This window comes from Acomys minous (assembly GCF_964271855.1).
Source record: "Acomys minous genome assembly, chromosome: 14".
In the NCBI taxonomy this organism is placed as follows: Eukaryota; Metazoa; Chordata; class Mammalia; order Rodentia; family Muridae; genus Acomys; species Acomys minous.
Window position 1 is genome coordinate 11,968,977 of NC_140496.1, and position 19,840 is coordinate 11,988,816.

The 19,840-nt window shown below is 44.0% G+C and overlaps 1 protein-coding gene and 1 long non-coding RNA gene across 2 annotated transcripts in view; both read right to left on the reverse strand.

The window, feature by feature from the left end:
• The window catches only part of LOC311583382, a 491,748-nt gene that overhangs the window by 384,048 nt on the left and 87,860 nt on the right, over positions 1-19,840 (reverse strand). The gene's annotated exons all lie outside the window — the stretch shown is intronic.
• Positions 3,573-12,612, reverse strand: DYNLRB2 (dynein light chain roadblock-type 2). The gene is made up of 4 exons (XM_084755793.1): positions 12,512-12,612; positions 11,677-11,752; positions 4,533-4,700; positions 3,573-3,807 (listed from the first exon to the last, which is right to left on the reverse strand). The coding sequence occupies exons 1-4, from the start codon at positions 12,512-12,514 to the stop codon at positions 3,764-3,766; spliced, it is 291 nt and encodes a 96-aa protein (XP_084611919.1). The 5' UTR covers positions 12,515-12,612; the 3' UTR covers positions 3,573-3,763.

Sequence of the window (19,840 nt, forward strand, 5' to 3'; positions counted from 1 at the left end):
TGCATGGTGCTAAAGATGTGTGAATGTGTTCTCAGCTGGTTTGTTCAGCTTGACTTTGAGGTCTATTATTATTAATATTTATGGTTGGGATCTGTTCTCTCCAGAGGCCCTGTAAACAGCTCTCTTGTTGTTCAGGTAAAATTCACAGCTAGCTGGATTAAAAAGAGGCACAGCAGGAGTCCAGGCATGCATTTCTCAGGGGGAGCAGAAAATCCACTAAGGCTTTGGAGGATGAGTTCCGGATCATTAGTCTTTTTGTGCAGTGATCTTTGAAATATAGCTCATTACCTATGCTCCCGTGAATCCAAGAGGGAATGGGGGTCCATGAGCTGGAACAGAGACATGGGACACATTCCACAAGGCCACACCCACTCCAGTTGCCATGGGCTCTGGTAGGTTCTGCCTTTCACTGGGGCAGTCTCTGCCCCAACAGGGTCAGGGTTGGCTGGGGTGCAAATCTAGGAAGGCTTCTGCAGCTCCCTCCCCTGTGGGATAGAGGGATCTTCCTCTCAGAGGAGCCCAGAGGGAGCCCTGGCATTTGCAGTGGTGCCATCTGCACTTGCCAGAGATTTCACACCACTCTGTCTCAAATGGGGCTTGAAATTTTGGCCCAGCAGAAGGAAGTGGCTTTACTGCTTAGCCATGCATCTGCTCATGAGCCCTGGCTGGGCTGGGAAACTAAGGAGAGAGGACAGATTTGGGACTGGAATGTTGTTCCTGGTATATTTTAAAATGACATGTGGTTCTATACCTTCTGAAAACAATTTTGGAGGGTGTGGGGGAGATCTCACGTGAGCCCCCTAATAAAGGGCATTTGTGCTAGTTCCACAGGCACATCCAGACCACATTGATCTCAAGCCTGATGTCTTATGGACACCCGGATGTAGCTCAGGTGAAATCCTTACCTGAGGAACTAACAGCTTGGGTATGTGAGCTCTCTATTCTTCCTCAGGTCTGAAAAGGACCACCTTCCACATTCATGCATTTGGTTGCTTTTTGGATTATAATGAGATCTCGTTTATGCCGGATTATCAGAAGATAGTTGCTGAAGCTGGCCAGGAATGGATAAGTACTGTTTGATGATGGTACCTAGACTTCACTGGGATGAAGGAAGAGGGGAAAACTCTTTGTCCATGATAAGGATCTCTGCTGATTATCAACTGCCTCAAACTAGGATGTGTGTGTCTGAGGAGTTGAATCAGTAAGAGCCTTTGTAGCACAAGCCTGAGGACCTGAGTTTGAATCCTGTTCACACATGTAAAGTGCTGGGTATAGCTCCGTACATCTATAACCTCAGCACTGTGGTATGCTGATTGGGGTAAAGAGGATGTCTGGGATTTGCTGGACCACAACCTAGCTCTGGAATGAAAGAGAGACCCTGTCTCAAGGGACTAATGTGGAGAGTGCTAGAACAATCTTCTTCCTCTGGTCTCTGCAAACACACACACACACACACACACACACACACACACACACACACACACACACGGTGGGGGAGAGTATGAGATAATGGCTTCTCCATCAGACCTGACAATTCCTTTTTACTATGAGTGCTCATCCCAGGGCTGACTACCTGATGTACCACAGGCTCTCTGTCTCCTCTCTCAAGGCAGAGCTAATCTTCCAAGTGTAACTGTGCTGGCCTGTGTGAGATGTGAGGGCCCCAGGGCAGCCACTGGAGCTTGCTTCTGTGTCTTGGCCATTCCTCCCAGTTACTCCACTGAGGGACCCTGTTGAGAAGCAGCCAAGAAACCTGCATTTGCCCAGTTCTTGCTTCATCTGCCCTGGCTCAGCTGATTCCCAGGAACACACCAGTAGAGTTTTCTGGTCATCCTGTTTTACACAGGAAGCTCTGAGGCTTGTGCTGATCACAAATAAGAAGACCAGAGTGGGAAGAATCTGTGGAGTGGGTCTCAGCCTGAGGCTCCATTTGTTCCTTGGAGAGCATTTAAAAACATTCATGGGCAGGCTGCCCTCTCGGGAGTGCTGGGGTGCTGAGTTATGCTGTAGGCTCAGGCATCATTGCATGAACTCAGCTATCAGGATGCAGAGTCCACTGCTACTGTGGCACTGGGTATGGTCCATTTGGATCTGTCTCTTTTCTTACGATCACTTGGAGGCTAAGCCTATTCAGCTTTAGGGTCTACCTCAGCCCTCCTTTCTGCATGTGCTTCCATCAACTTGTATTGGCCACATTTGCCTCCCAGGATGCAAGTAGGGGCATGGGAGTGGGTGAGCTTACAAACCTACTAGGCACCACCCTCCACCCACACTTAGCTTGCTTTCAAAGGATGTCAGGAACATAGACAAGTGCCTGTGGGCCCCTGACGATGTAATACTGGGACGCCTGTCAAGAGGCTATATCTATAGGTCTGCCTTGTAATGTTTGTTTTTTTTTTTTGCATAAATCTCAAAAGAATTGTGCTGAGTGAAAAGTTGATTCTGAAAGCTTGCCTGCAGTATTGTCCTATTTTCTTGATAGGATAAAATTCTACAAGCGGGGGTCAGATTTGTACTATCATGGATCAGGGGCTGAGAAGACACAGGGCACAGAAGACAAGGAATCAAGACAAGGACGGAAATGTTTTCTTTCTTGATTAAATCATACCAGCTTCCTGGTTGTGTTCACTCGTTTGTCTTAGAGTTCTGGAAGATGTTGCCATGGGGGAGAAACTGGAGGAAGGAGTTCCCATCATCGCTGCTTTTTACTATCACACATAAACCTTCAGTCCCCCCAAAATTAAAAGCTTACCAGAAAGAGAGGGGATAGAACACACTTAGGAAAATGTAACCATTTCCTCAGTGTGGGTTTGGGGGTGCACAGGAACCTGTTGCATTTATTACATTTTATGAATGCTTTAAATATTGAGTAAGGACAAATTCTCTTTTGTGTGTTTGGCAAAGTTGTTTGTAGAACTTTGCCCAACCCCCCACTCTGAGTCCCCTTAGCCAGGTATCACAGAGGCAGCAGCCCTAGGGATTTTGTGAGGGACAGAATTATTGTGCTGCAGTGATGACCTCACTTGAGAACCACTCTGGTTCTCCCTGTCCTTTTCAACGCCGGAGCACACCAGATGCTGTGGACATGGGGACTCCTCACTTCTCTGCAGCAATTTCAGCACTCCACTGAGAATTCGTGGCTTGCCACGGAAACAGGCAAAATTAGAGCTGTGGCTTTGGGGACAGCAGTCTCTAGACTAAAGGGATGACTGTAAGTGTAGTGTTTTGAATGAGAAAAGTGCCCCCCCCACACACACACAGGCCCATGTATTTGAACAGCACCCTGCTGGGGGTGCTGTTTGGAGAGGCATTGGAACCTTTAGGGTGTGGAGCCTTGATGGAGAAAGTGTGTCACTGGCTTGAGGGGTTTCTAGTCTCATTTTACTCTCAGCTCACTCTCGCTGCTTTCTGGGCGTGGTTGAAAAATGAGAGCTCAGCTTCCTGTTTTGGCCCCCCTCAGCTGCAATGCCTCCACCACCTTCATGGACTCTCTGGGTTTTGTTGTTGTTTTTAAGTGTGTGTGAGTGTGTCTGTGTGCACGCGCTCTTTAAAAACAAGGACATATATGGCAGAATTTGTTTATTATACAGCAAAAGTACAAGACCACAAAGCAGTCAAAAGGGATTAACGGAGACATATAGAGCAGTTTTGTTCTCAAAATAGGAGAGTGTGTTTCTGAACTCAATTAGGGTACACTTTCATGGACTAGAGGAGTGAAGGGTTCCCAGGCTTCGTCGTGAAGATGGAGGTGGCCATGGCAGGTTTACTCACATGGGTTCTGAATCACAATCAGAAGATATTCTTTATCTAGGGATAAACACAGATAAAGTTAACTCGCTCACATCTGATCCACCAACATTTTCACTAGCTTGCCTTTGCCTTGCAAATACAATATGGACATTGTGCCGACAATGGCTGCACACCAGGGCTAGCATGGAGCACAGGAAAAGTTGAAAGCGCACAGCCTTGGACAGCATTTATGATTTCATCTGTCTGTTGTCCCAGGGTATGGAAAATCTTAATAAATATCCTACAAGTGGTATTTACGTGCAGCAGCAGATAAAACTGTCTGGGGGTGATAATGTGCCAGGTTTTTTTGGCTAGAACACAATTATTCAGAAATGCCACGTACACAATTCTTTCATGAGAGTGAGCCTCCAGCCATGTCTTCCAGGAGACCAGCTGGTTACACTCATGTCACAGGGCACATGGAGATAACACACAAATGGCCTTGGATACACCTCTTACTTTATTCCCAGGAGGGGTCATTCAGAAAATCCATGTGCTATGTTTTCTGTAAGTATAAGTGGGTAAAAATCCAGCTTGCTCAAAGGCCAAAATATTTTCTAATGTCATGTAACTTTTGAGTGTGGCCCTTCAGAATCAAACACCTATGTTTTTGTAATCAGAGCTACATGCTTCACATTACATGTTAAGATGTGTACCCTGCCAAGACGCAATCATTTCCCAGTCTAAAAGCCAAGGCTTTTAACCAATAAAGTAGAAAAGTATGAAGCAACATGTCCAGTTACCTGGGGCTACCATGATTTCATGTTTCTTCGATCTGATCCTAAGGAAAGTGAGGTCGTTCTGGGGGTCAATGTCCCTGACCGTGCTCTTGGCCTTCATGGTCAGCTGGTGGAGAAGACCCGCATATTGAACTGTCGTGGAGTTGTCCAGGGTTGTTCGGATTGGAATGCCTGAGGAGAGATTTAATTTGGGGGTTATTTCGCGCCTGATTCTAAGAGTGATATGTACACTGTAAAAACAAAACAAAACAAAACAAAACAAAAAAACCAAAAAAACTACTGGGAGTTACTGATCCTTGCAAGCAGCAGAAAAACGGATGGTGGCCATTACTAGCTGGCATTGATTTTAGGTGATTATTTGTTTTTATCATCTTTTTGTCTCTATGCAGAGTTTTAAATATAGTTGAGTCAAATGATGTTTACAGATGTTACTGTGGCATTATCATCACTGTGGCTAATTATGCTGCTGCCACTGCTGTTCATCTCTGCAAGCTTCTGTTTTATGGATTTGCTATAATAGGATTGATTTATTATTTGGCCGTTTGGTATTTTACATTTTTTAAAATGGTGAATATTTTGTGCATGAATCATCTGGAAGCTGTTAATTGATTATTTTACTCCTAATCATTATGTATATGTTCATATATACGTATATAAGACTGCATTCTCGAGGCACCCCACTTATGAGATGTGAGGTCTATAATGTGGAATTTGTCTGCTTCCCTGAAACAAGAGGCAAAAAGAGACAGCACCACCTACGCCTGGGGCTGTATTCAGCAGGGGCCATCCCAAATTTTTAACTTCCCACAAGTGTTTTTGCAGACCTTAAATTTTATGTCAGAAAGACATGGTAACAAAAGCAAATATGACTTTTCTGGATGGGTGTCCCTGGTTTGTGCTTATTTTCTATTTAAGCATTATTAAATTTGGTCTCTAGTTCACTCTGCTGTTGTATTATACGAGATTAAAACAGATTAAATCTATTGATTTAATTTAAAAAGTCTAGCCAGACTTTTTTTTATCCAAGTCTGAGTCGAGTTAGTTCAAAGCCATTTGCGCCCGATTGGGCTACCCAGCACCCAGTGTCTACTATGCAGCAGGCACCAAGTTAGGTGCCTCATACACACTATATCTGATCAGAGATGACTTTTACATTGAGAGCACCTGACAGGAGGAAACTCTAGCAAGGTAATTTTGAAGTGTGCCTTCACTTTAGGGGGACACATGACAAGGGTCTGTCTGGGATCATTGTCAGCTTTTATAAGCATCTGTATTTAGGATAGTCAACAAAAGTCCAAAGTATTGCTTAGGGTTCCTTCAGAAAGCACCACTGCAGAAACTAATACCAAAAGAGCATTTTTTCAAAGTTAAAGGATTACTATCATAGAATCTAATCACGTCTTCCTGAACCTCTGGGATCTGTCAGTTTTGACTTTGAAATGACTGAATTTCCTTCTGTGATGAGCACCTTCTCCTTAAGAGTAACAAAAGGGTTTCTGGCGTTCATAGGGTGACCTAAGCTGTAGATGAGGCTTCACACAAAACCACTGGTTTCTGTAATATTAGTTCCTGGCCACTTTCCCCGAAGGAAAGTCTGTTATCTCTCGAAGCCAAGAAGTCACCAAGCACTCATCTGTAGCCAGTGGGAGGCCATGGTGTAGCAGGCACTTGGTTCTAGAGATGAACAGTTTGGTTTTCTATCTTAAGCACTGACAACCACTTAAGTCTGAATGGCTCAGTGTCGGGATAAAAAAATAGAACCTGAATAAATTATTCAAAGCATAGATGATGAGACTATAAAGCTTAGGCAGTTGTCTGTTCATAATCCAGATCAATAAATAAAAGAGCCCATCTTTCTGAATAACACATACACAACTATGGAAATAGGATGTTCTCGTTCCTGAAAGAAGACGAGGTCAGGGTTGGGGATTTAGGTCGGCGGCAAAGTGCTTCCCTAGCAAATGCAAGGCCCTGGGTTCTGTCCCCAGCTCCCCAGACTGACCAACTAACCAACCGACAAGGCAAAACAACCAATCAAGGAGTATTTAGTGAGCTCTTGCTTTGTAGCAGTTAAAATTAATTTATTAGAAGGTAATATTTGGGCTGGGTATGGTGGTGAATGCCTGTAGAGGCTCAGACAGAAGGAGGGTTATGAGTTTGAGGCCAGCTCTTTCCTAAAAACAAAGCCAAAAATAAATTTAGAACTCAGCATAAAGTTCAGTCACTTGCTTTGTGTGCGTGCGCACACATGCGTGTGCACGTGTGTGTTCATGTTCATGGAGAGGCCATAGACCAACCATGGGTGTCATCCTCAGAGATACTGTACATCTTCTGTGGGGGAGTGAGTCTCTCACTAGCCTGTAGCTCATCAGTTAGCCTGTATCAGCTGGCCACCAAACCCATAAGTCCTTCTGTCAACACCTCTCCAGTGCTGGCATTATAAGTCAGTACCACCACAACGAATGGGGATCAAACTGAGCCATCTGCTGTCTCAATTCCTTCCTTCCTTCCTTCCTTCCTTCCTTCCTTCCTTCCTTCCATCCTTCCATCCTTCCTTCCTTCAGTCGTTCCTACAATAGTAGGTCCTCGTTTCTTACATATCCACTCAGGAATACTCTAAAAGGATTGAAAATCACTTTGAATTATTATTCGATTGCTATAATCTATGTTTAATCCCTCCCCCCTCTGCCTTCCACTTGTCCTTCCTTCCTTCCTTCTTCTTTCCTCCCTCCCTTTCTTTTCTTCCCCTCTTTCTTTTTCTCCCTCCCTCTTTCCTTTTGTGGTGCTGGGAACTGGAATCCATGGTCTCATGCTTGCAAGGTAAGCACTCTGCCCATTGGGCAATCCGCAGCCTCACTCCCTATTTTTCTTCCATATGTAAGTGTATACCCGTATCTAACTGTATACACTGTAAGCAGGAAATCCTGACTATTGCCTTGTCCTCCACTCTTTCATATAACGACAAGTGGTTCTCCATCTTTCTTCAAGGATATATATTTGTGTGTTTAGTCTCTATTTTAATAGCCCCTAATATTTTCATCTCGTACCTTTGAGAAATTGTTTCATTCAGAACACTTAAGGCTAAGTGGTCTAACAGGTAGTTGAAGGTCTGCTTTGTAGTCATGTAACCTACACATCCTCCTGATGGGCAATTAGGTTGTTCTCAGCCTATGGCTTCTATCAACAAGGTTCTGTAGCCTGTCATTGCACATTGGTTTGTTGGGTAGCAGTCATTTCCAGAACAGGGCTCCCTGAACAAAACATACAAACATTTAAAATAATTGGTGTTGTTGAATTTATGGTATCCTTCTAGAATATGACCAACTGCCTGTGATCTCAGGATCTCAGAAAGCCTCGAATCATTATTGCAGTCTGCCATCTGCCAAGTGCGCATTTTTGCTTTGGTGGGTAGATTGTATTTCAGAAGAAAAGGAATCGGCGAGATGGCTGATAAAAACCTAATGATATTCAAATGATGAATTGTTGCATGTGTCAAGAATATTTAAAGTCAAAAGCCTATAGAAATGGGACATATGCATAAAAGAACATATGACAGCTTTGAGTACTTGGGAGGTAGACATTTACATATCAGTGTTAAGATGAAGTTTCTTCTAAATGGGGAACTAAAATGAATAAAGAATCCACTGCCATCGAAACCTAGACTACTCAGAACCAACGACTCAGCCAGAGGTCTCCGTTCTTGTCTTAAATGGGAAGACTGTGTCTTGGAAACAAAGCAAAGGCTCACTACGCAGCCTGGCATGTGATGCCATCTAAATGGATAAACATGGTAAACCTACTTAGTTAGCTACACAGGTAAGCTGACAATGATGTTAACACATTGTCTACCAGTCATCAGCCACAATCACTGGCAGAGAACAAGAGGGTGATAACAGTGTCCTGGGTAATTGCTTTTAGTACTAAACTACCCCAGGCTTCTGAAGGACTCAAAGCTGAACTGTAGTAAAAGATGTCCTCAACTACATTTGAGTAGACTGTTGAGATTGAGTGTTTTGTTACACTCAGGTCACACAACTTAAACTGTCAATAATGACACATTCTGGTCATTAACCATCTCACCACAAAAATAAGACCCTCACTTATATTTTTTGGGGAAAGGCTGATTTGACTTCAGGTGAAAATCAAGTTTCCACAACCCTTGAGAAGTTCCCTGAACTCTGACATAATATTATCCTAGTTGATGTTAGAGAAAAGCAAATGGTATTTAAAATAATATTTTTGTTGTGGCTTTCAATTAGAAACCAAGAGAGATTTTCACTGAGAAGCGCAGGAAAGCAAATTTTGCTTCTAACTTTCACTTCCTGTGAGAATCACTCCAACATCTGAACCTTTCCCCCACTCTACACATGCACGCACGCACGCACGCACGCACAGATGCACAGACACACAGACACACACACACACATACACACACACACACACACACGTATATATTCTTTTTCTTTTTGACGATAGGGCATCACACAGCTTAGGCAGGCCTCAAACTCCACGTAGCTGAGGATGATCTTGACTTCCTGTTTGCACCTCCTCAGTTCTGTGATTATGGGGATTTTTCCACCATGCCCTATTTATTCAATGGAAGCCAAGGCTTCATGCATGGTAGACAGGCACCCTGCCAACTGAGGCACACCCCCAGCCCTTGCCCTACCCCATGTTTACTTGGAGTAAACATATGCACCAGGCTGTATAAACAATCTTTTCCAGATCCATATCTTTTCTCTATCACCCATCAGTGTGGTACTCTTGAGACATCTGATGTCCCTCAGCACTTAAGGGTGTTTTATGTTAGGCTATTGCAGGGAAGCACATTTGGAAGTACTGGCCTGGGTACCACAGACCACTGTGCTTATACTGGGTGGAAGTGGTCTCCAAACTTTAAGCTTGAGAAGACCAGCTGGTTTGGAAAGACGTTCTTGGTAGAGGCAACTGGTTAAAATGAAGCCACGCTGGGTTAGGGTGGACCCTCATAGGTATAGCCTAGGGTAACATGTCTGTGAGCCAGTGACAGCAATGATATGACTACCATCAGAGAACTGGCAGGAGATCAGGAAGCCTCCAGTCAGAGTCCTCAGAATGACCATGACCCCGTGACATGCTGGCTTCAATTTCAACCTTCCAGGTAGAGACATAATAAATACATTCTTGCTGAGTTTTTGTATGTGGTGTATAAGTGTGCTTGTGTGCACATGTGTGCATGTGTAGGTCAGAGGCTGACATTGGGAGTCTTTCTATATCAGTTTTATGTTAAATTTACTGAAAGATGTCTCTCAGAGAACTTGGAATTTATAAATTCTTTAGGCTGCCTGGCCAGCGAGCCCCAGGGAAACCCCTGTCTCTTCTTCCTTGACTACTCCAAGAGCACAGCTATAGCATCTACCTTTTTGACATGGGTGCTGGGGATTTGAACTCAAGTCCTCATGATTGCATGGCAAGAACTTTACCAACTGAGCCATCTATCTCCCCAGCTCCCATTTCTGCTATTTAAAGCCAGTGAGTGTATGGAATTTGTTGTCACAGCCAAAGGGAACTCACGAGTCAGCTCTGCTAAACCACACAGGTAGCACATGTGAGTCAGGGTGTGAGACCCTGGAGCAAATACTTGGATGCAGAATCCATTTAACCGGGGCCACACCAAGAACCGACCACTTCCTGGCAATACACGGCCCAGCTTTGGACTTCCTGTACAGACAATCCTGACCCCTTCTTCCTCATTCCTTAGTCACAGTCCCTATCACTACATGCATTTGGCAGAGTTATTATTATTATTTTTAATTTTATCAAACAGGATAAATGTTTTCTCTGTAAACTCAACCAAATAAATCAAAGTTCTCAGAAATTCTTTAATTGGAATCAAGTGTTAACTGCTAAACTGAGCACTTGACAGTCTTCTCATCTGACTGCCACGGCCTCCAGGAACTCAGGTTATTTTCCATCCTTTATGACAAGGGAAGAGCGCAGGATTTCAACTGTCCCTTTGCTGGTGGTTGCATAATAAAGCATTTACTGATGGGTTGTGCCAGAACACCGAGCTGGGGATCTGCCAATTCTATGTTTGCACTGTGAATTATGCGAAGCGGCTACTCTTATTTCAAAGAATGCTCTGGAGATTTTTGGCACCTCTCACTCTTACAAATGGCTGAATGAACAATAGGGCAAGCGGGGACCTTTAAGAGGTTGCCACTGTGACAGGGCATGGAGCAACGAGTAGGCAAAGCAAATGCTACGTATAGTCTTCTTATTTGAGATGGGGGTGGCGAGGGCGGGTGCTTGGGTACATGTGCAAAAGTCAAGGGACAAGTTGTTGGAGTGGGTTATCTCTTCCTACCACATGGATGCTGGGGATAGAACTCAGGTCTCCAGGCTTGTCAGCAAGCACCTTTACCCACTGATCCATCTTGTGGGCTCACTATGCAGATGTGAATGGTTCAGGGACTGTGAGTCCTAGGCCACTATTCACATTTCATATTTGGCAGTGCATTATTCCTTCCTGCCTGTTATTTTTAAAGGCTATTCCAGAAATGTTATGAAATGATTTGTGTGTGTGTATGATTTGTGTGTGTGTGTGTGTGTGTGTGTGTGTGTGTGTGTGTGTGTGTGTATGTGTGTGTGTGTGTTGGCAGGTCCTGGGAAGACTTGGAGGGGGCAGTGGGGAAGAGATATGACAAAGGCACATTATATATGCATATGAAAATTTCAAATAATAGTTTAAAATCATTCTTAAAATAAATAAAAATTGTACAGTTTTTAAACTAACTATGGTAAAGGGAAATATTAATTTAAAATGGAGACTGAAGCTCTGTACTGTAGCCTTTATAAATTAAGCCAAAACCAAACTACCAATCACTTAATTTTCTCTCTCTTCAAAAAGAGAGCATTGCTGGCCCTCTCAAAGGGATGTGAATTACCAGAGTTCCTGACGAAGACACTGTGTGGTGGTTTTTAGGTGTACATGGGCATTGCAGACAATGTCTGTGCAGCCCTAGCTCTTAGATAAGTGATTGGTATACAGTAGATATCCAATAGATGTCTGGTGAGTAACCGCTAGAGCTGGTACAGACAAAACATGCTTTTAAGTTCAGAGTCTAAGGTGCACACGTCGAGCCTGGCCAGCCTGTGGAAGAGTTACCTTCTGCGTTGACCACCATCGTTCCAATGACCCCTTTGTGGCTCTGGATTCTCTTGAGGGTTTCCTCCACCTCCGTCTGCAAGAGACCAGGTTTACCAGTAGCCAAAAGGGTCTCCGTGGTGACAGCAACTCTGCAGAGAAGATGGCTAAAACTTTGCCATTTCTTGGTCTCCTCATTTCTGGCACAGACTATCCACAGACTGCCTCAGTTCTGAGCATCTTAGGGCAATGTCTACAACTCCATCCTGCCCTCCTCCTCTATTGCTCCTCTCTGTTCTCTGCTTGTCTCTACCTTTCCCTCTCTTCCAAGGTGCTTCTCTTCTGACTCCCCCAGACCCTTATTGCAATCTCCTGAGTCCCCAGCCCACCTCCTCCTCTCCTCTCCCCTGCCCTTCTCCCCTTCTTTTTTCTCCACCCTTTCCCGTTTGCTTCTTTCTCTCCCATCCCCCTCCCTTTCTTCTCTTACACGTTGCCTCTTTTACTCTTTTTCCCTTTACTTTTTTTTTCTTTTCTCTTCCCTTCCCTTCCTTTTCTGTGCAGGTGAAGGGGGAGGGGAGTCGCCATTCCTAGACCCTCCCGTCTGATTTTTCTTTTTTCCCTCTTTACTTCTTGCTCCTCATCCCCTTCCCATTCTCCTGCCCTCCCGGTCCCAGGTTCCAGTCTTTCTTAGCTTGGGATCTCTCTCTTCCATCTCTGTTGCTCTTTGCAAACTTTTCTGGCTCTGAGATTCTTCTCAGCACCCCCGTTTCTCAATAGTGCCCCTTCCAGCGGCCACCCAATAAATAGTGAGACCCTCCCGGGACAGCTGTGCCTATGGATATGGACCCAGATTTACCATCGCGCCGGTGGGACAGCTCCACTCTTAAGCCAGAGCTGCAGTTTCTGTGGCAGTCAACAACGCTTCCCCCGTTGCTAGGAAACCAGGCAGGAAGTGGCTTCCAGAAAGCTGTGGGCTGCGCCTGCGCAACGGTCAGGCTGTGTCTGAAGCCTGTTTTTCTGCCTTACCCTGCCTGTGGCAGGTTACTTTGCAGCACAGCAAAAGGTTCCAAAAGCCAGGCAAGGGCGTTCCTTCCTGATGTAGCTCAAAGCCATGGGGTCGTGGTGGGATGCGGTCTCTTGTGGGTCTGATTTCTCCCCCTTACCATGTTTTCTGGAGATGTGGCGATCACTTGTCCCTGGAGTCACACAAGTGCAGCTAGCCACACTACCGCCCCCACGTGAGATACATGATACTCAAGTAGGTGCAGATAATATGCTATGAATATGGTAGCACCCGGGGAGGTGCTCATGTCATAAAACCAATTGATTTCACTTACCGCTGAGTATTTGGTACTAGAGCTGAGTTGACCTAGAAAGTGTTGCAGGATGGTCTAGTGTCATTTCTGTTGCTGTGATAAAACACCCCGACAAAGGGCAATTTAGGGGAGAAAAGAGTTCAGTTTAGCTGACAATTCCAGGTCGCAATCGTTGTCGTGTGGAAGGCGGGAGCTTGAAGAGTCTAGTTAGATCCGAACTCAGTGGGGGGCACGGGGTGGGGGTGGGGTGGGGTGAGAAAGCCTATGCTTGCCTCGTTTTTTTCCCCCTCTGGTCCTTTTACTTTACTTTTTTCTTCTTTCTTTTTTTCTTCCTTTCTCCTCCCCCCCCCCTTTTTTTTTTGTTTTTTGTTTTTTGTTTTTGTTTTTTTCAAGGAATGGTTTCTCTGTGTAGCCTTGGCTGTCCAGGACTCACTTTGTAGACCAGGCTGGAGTATTTAGCTCAGGGAAAGATGCCTCCTACCTTTAGGCTGGGTCTTCCCACATCAATTAATCAAGACCATCCCCATAGACATTTCCACAAACCCTCCCTCGATGAGCTTGCCTCTGTGCTTGTAATTCTTCACTGTAATTCTTCCCCAGTAATTCTTCACTGTGTCATATTTACAATTAAAACTAATAATCAAATAGTAAAAAAAAAATGAATCTGAAGTGTGTGTGTTTGTGTGTGTGTGTGTGTGTGTGTGTGTGTGTGTGTACATTGCCTCGACTGGTTGACGACACTGTTTTGCAGTAATAAAAATGAGATGTTTGCAGCAACTCTGGTTGGATTATATAAAGTCTTGACTCTTTGCCCCTCTCCCTTTCTCCTAGTGTTTTCTGATCAAGGAGATTTCCACTTGAATCTACACACACCCTTTGTTTTTCTTATAAAACTCCAGCTATGCAGCATATCTGTTATGTCAATCAACTTTAATGAAGGAAGGGCCTGCATATGCATGGGGCATGAGTTCCCTCGTTTCTGGAGTCAGGGTGTCAAACTTGTTCAGCAGCTGACAGCTGTGATCAGAGGCAGGCAGGACTCCAGCATGAAAGGCTGTGGCGGGCGGGCGAACCCAACATCTCCGAAAGAAATGAGCAGTGGCCCAACTGACTCCCAACCAGCAGTCAAGTTGGACTCGGTGCATAGGAAATCAATGAGAAGACTACGAGCCATTTTCTCCTCATTGACTTTTCACTCTAATTATTCCTCGGAGGTAGCTTGGTTTAATTTTTATGCCTTTTCTTTGGTGTGGGAGTTATGATGAATCTCCAGGGTTGTGCTGTATGAAATGCCTTGGAGGAAACTGACATGTTCTCTACCCGACTGTAGGTACTAGGAATTCTTCCCACTCCCCACCTCCCATCTCAGCTCTTCTCCATACATTCACACTAAGTGCTAAATAACCTTCAACTCTGGTGGCAGTGGCAGTGACTAAAACTTGCAAGCACTCAGAAGAGCAAAAGTGAGGGCACATTTTAGTCTTCCTTCTGCTTAGCTGTCAAAAGGGAGGCTTCTCTTCAGAGCATGAGGGAATCTCGCTTGTTCTTTGACTTTCTCTCATTTCCGGTTAGGCCAATGGGATAGAGGGTAGCATTGTGACCTTGCATTCCCCTGCCCTCCCTCCCGTCCCTTGGGATTTTCTTTACTATTCTAAGTGGCTTTGGAACTCTGTTTGCAGCCACTGAATTGGGCTGCGCTATCTAAATCTTCTATCCTCTCTTCCTCGTGAGATTTTGCGTCATCTGTAACGTAAAGAGAATTTGTAGCGCTCGACTGTAGAGTGTCTTAGGTCTTATCCAGTTACAATCGCCTTTTCCCTGACAAGTTTATTATTTAACGGGTACAGGTGCTTTGCCTACATGTATGGTGCAGTGTGTGTGTGCGCGTGTGCGTGTGCGTGTGCGTGTGCGTGTGCGTGTGTGTGTGTGTGTGTGTGTGTGTGTGTGTGTTTGGTGACCACAGAGAGCTAATGTTGGGTCTCCTGGAACTTGAGTTACAGACAGTTGTGAACTGCCATATGGGTGCTCTTCTGCAAGAGCCACCAGTGCTCTTAACCCCTGAGTCATTTTTCCAGCCCTCTCTGACAAAATTACATGTGGCCCTATGTGCATAAAAGTAGGTATAGAAATCAAACATTAACTGATACTAAATTATAAAGAGATTTACTTGAACACAAATCTTTGGTCTATATATAATTTATTAAAGAAGAAAACTTTTTGCGTTGTTAATGAATAGATTTGCTTCTCTTTCTAACACAGCCCAATCCAAAGATGCACTAGTGTGATACTTCCAGGCTGAGGAATGGAACTAGGGAACCTTTAGAATGTCTTTGCTTTCTGTACTTAACTATTAGTTTTTATAAGGATGGAAAACCTATCGTAAAACCCACCACTGCATCTCTTAGCATTAGTCTTAAGTTTGAGTGAGGGCATTTCAGATACCATTTGCTGACTCTGCACAGTGTGAGGGCCTACACAGTGTTGAATGCTCTTGAATGCCCAGACCCAAGCTTCTGTGCGTTTGCAAAGTACAACTCCATCAAGACCTTCAAGACTCCTTCACATCCACAGTGTGCTTGATTTTGACCGTTGGTTGCCAAATTTGCATTGAGTTTTGTACTTAGGTATCTAGTTCAGAATTCCTTCCCCTACCAGCCAAAGTCACAAAGAGGTTTCATTTATTTTTCCCAAGAATATTAAATTAACAGGGCACCATGGCTGTGGCTTGATATGTCCTCCCCAACTCATCGGTTAGCAGGCATTGATCTAGGTCATGCCAGTTTTGCTTTCATATGTAAATTAATGTCCCTGAAAAGCTGCACCTATTATCATGAAACTGGGCGGTTGCTTTGATGAAATTCCCCTGACAAGAGCAACTTACAGGAGAAAGGGTATGTTGTGGATCACAGTTCCTGGTTCCATTTCTCACTGGGAGAAGGCACAGTGGCAGAAGCTTGAAGGACTGGTCACATCACATCTCTCATCTGCAGCGGAGAACTATGCCTGCATCAATGATGCTAGCACTCAGCTTGCCTGCTTTCTCCAGTCTTACAGAGCCCAGAACCTCCTGCCTGGGGAATGATGACGCCCACAGTTGGCTGAACCTTCTTACCTCAGTTACTAGATCGGAGATAGCTCCTGCGATACATACCTACAGGCAAACGTAATCCACACCAGATCATCGCTTTCCAGGTGGTTCCAGATTGTGGCAAGTTCATATGAACACTTACCACCACCACACTGTGGAAGGCATGTAGGCCCCTCGTTTGCTTCTCTTTCCTACCCGAATGCTCACTTGCCCTTCTGCCTTTTACCGTGACACAGCAAGGAAGTCCATGCTAGCTGTTGATTCCTTACATTGAAGGAAACTAAGAGAGTAAAGAAGAGGCCGTTGATAAGACTTCTCTTCCAGGGCCTGCCTCCAGTGATCTGCTTCTCCAGTTTGGCCTCCCATCCTAAAGTTCACACAACTTCCCATATAAAACTGAATGAGTCTACCAATAGATCAATTAATTCGTGATGCCAGGGCCCCCAGGATCTAGCAAGGCCACTTTTCAACATTATTACCCTGGGGACTAAGCCCTCAACAGATGGGCTATTGAGGTTATATGTAACATCCAAATCATTATAATAGTATTTTTCATATTATTGGACATTGCAACAATGTATTTGCTTACCAGTTGCGGATAGGGTACATATCAATCGGTTATTAACATAGGTTATCTACATGGAAAACCTGTTAAGATCACATGTTAATTTTATCTTTTATTCATATACTTATTCTATATATAACAGCTAAACTCAATTATTAATTCTATATTTAAATGTCTATTTTTATATCCTTCTAGATAATTATCAAATACGGATAAGTTAGATAGCCACCACATACAGTAGAACACAAAAGGATACTTACTAACTTTTTTCATGGGGTTAGAATAATTTTAAGAAAAAAAAAAACCAACCTGGAGGAACATTTTAAGGGATAAAATACAAATTTCAAATTTACGCATATGGTTAGGTTACAAAAGTCCTAAACAAAAATTGGAAATACTTTGTGTGCAAACTGCATCATTAAAAAGTGGATTTACTTGAGAAATAGAGCTCCATTTAATGAAATTACTTGTTCGGGTGCCATTAGTAGTAAGATGGACTGCAGATCATAGCTCTGGGTTAAATGGAGTAGGGCCATTTACCCTTACCCAACTCTCTCTCTACCAGCATAGATACTGGGCATGGGTAGAAAGTACAGAGAGACTGTTGGGGTACCCCCAAAAGCCCTGCACAAGGTGGAAAATGCTGGCACGGGTCAAGCTCAGGATAGAAACGTCCACTGTTGCGTGACTCCCTCCACCTCCTGCAGTCTTTCATGCCTGGTGAGTGTTCAGTAGTCGTCCCCAGCACCCAGAAGGTCCGTGGAGCCTGACTGTCACCCTCCCTTCAGTCGTGATGGTTAGCTTTAATTGTCGAATTGTTACAATCTAGAATTTCCTGGGAAGAGAAGACTCAGGGAGGAGGGCTTGCCCAGATCAGGTTGGCCTGTGGGGAGGCCTGTGAGGGATTTTCTAAATTGGGTTAATTGCCGTGGAAAGACCCATCCCTGTGGAGGCTGGCCTGGGAATCATGTGAGAGTGAATAAAAGAGAGCTGAGCAAGAGAGCGTGCATGTGTCTTGGCTATGGACGTGATGGGACTGGCTGTTTCCAGGTCAGCCTGACTCCCCTGCTCCCATGGACTGCGATCTGGACCCTTTTCTCCCCTAAGCTGTTTTGTTTTTTGTTTTTGTTTTTGTTTTTGTTTTTTTTGTTTTTTTGTTTTGTTTTGTTTTGTTTTTGCCAGGGTATCACAGCAATGTAAACGAGACTAGGACGTTAGCCTCGCAGTGAGTGTGTACGCATTCTAAGTACACATACAAAAAACAAAAAGTGTCAGAGTGAATTTTAAAAATGTTTCAAGTCTGTTATTTACCAGAAAGTGACTTTGAGTATAGGCAATTTTAAAGTGAAAGTATGGAAACATAGGCCACGATGACAGCCACCCAAGGAACTATCAAATGAACAGAGAAGTGGTTCTCAATCTGTGGGTCATGACCCCCCACAGGGGTCGAAATGCCCTCTCACAGGGGTCACCTGATACCATCTACAGATCAGATATTTACATTATGATCCATAAAAGTAGCAAATTACAGTTATGGAGTAGCAAGGAACATTATTTTATGGTTGGGGAATCACCACAACGTGAGGAACTGTATTAAAGGAGGGTCGCAGCTTTAGGAAGGTTGAGAACTACTGCTCTAGAGCCAAGAAAAATGTCAAGTTACCACGATACCATACAGAAACCTGAAAATAAAAGCTTATGCTAGAACTGGGCGTGGTGGCGCACACCTTTAATTCCAGCACTTGGGAGGCAGAGGCAGGCAGATCGCCGTGAGTTTAAGGCCAGCCTGGTCTACAAAGTGAGTCTAGGACAGCCAAGGCTACAGAGAAACCATGTCTCCAAAAACAAACAAACAAACAAACAAAAAGCATATGCTTACAATAACTGAGCTGCTAAATGCACAAAAGAAAAAAAATGGTAGAGTTGAAATAGCTACGTTCATTGATAATCAAGCCATCCATACCCTCACTGGACAACTAGCAGAAAAGCCTATCAGAAAGCCACCAAGGATGGAAAATCTAAAATCTTCAACCAGCAGGTTTTAACTGACATCCGTAGATCAGATCAAGCAGCATCAGTGACTACATAACCTTTGGTGTGCCCACAGAACATCTCCCACAAGAGACCACATCCTGGGCTGAAAACAATTTCCGGCAAGCGTATACAAATGAACATCAGAAGGAATGTGTTCTCTGACTACAGTGGATTCAACCCTAAACCCAGTGACAATGATGGAAAAATAGGAGGAAAAATGTGTAAACAATGGAAAATTACCCAATACATTGCTGAGTAATCCATTGCTCAAAAAAAATTACTGGAGATAAATTACAAATGGAACAAAAATAGAATCCAGTATGTTACATTTGTGAACACAAGGCAGTACAGTTAACAGCCCTGGATGCCTCCTTGAAGGCATGGAAATCTTAACCTGGACACTCAAAATCCTAGAGGGGGAAAAAAAGACAAAATAAATCTAATTTGTAATTTTAAAAGTCCATGTTATAGTTTACATTTGGGTCTAAAAACCAGCAGACAGACTTGTGCTTTGATTGGTCCGTCTGGAAGTATAAGCAAATAAACCCTTTCCTTCCCAACTTACTTTTTGGTCATGATATTTCATTGCAGCAATAGAAACCCTAACTAAGACAGTGATACAACAACAACAACAGGCTGGGAATGGTTGCCTATGTCTTTAACCCTAGCACTCAGGAGGCAGAGGCAGGTGGATCTCTGTGAGTTCGAGGCCAGCCTGGTCTACATAGTGAGTTCTAGGCTGAGGCTATACAGTGAGTACTAAAACACTGCCGCCAACACTGCCACCACCATGACCACTGGCACCTTTACCCACAACCACCCCTGGAAAAAATGAACAGAACCCCCCAAATCTTTAGTAATTAAGGCTAAAGCTTAGACTAAAACTAGCCTTCTGTATATTCAGAAGGAACATTTGCATAAATATCCTTAGGGTGGGAAACTGAATGCTCTTTCCCCAAAATTGAAAAACAAAAAACAAATGTTTTCCTTTTCCTTAAAAAAAGAGTTTGAAAGTTTCATACAACATGAGCAGATCATATTCGCCACTGTCCCCCCCCCAACCTTTTCAGATCCATTTCCTTCATTATCCACTCAACTTTGTGTCCTTTTTATTTTCTTTTTAAATCTTCAAGATCAACTTGTGATGCCAGAAGCAGTCTCGGATGTGTGGTCTTCCACTGG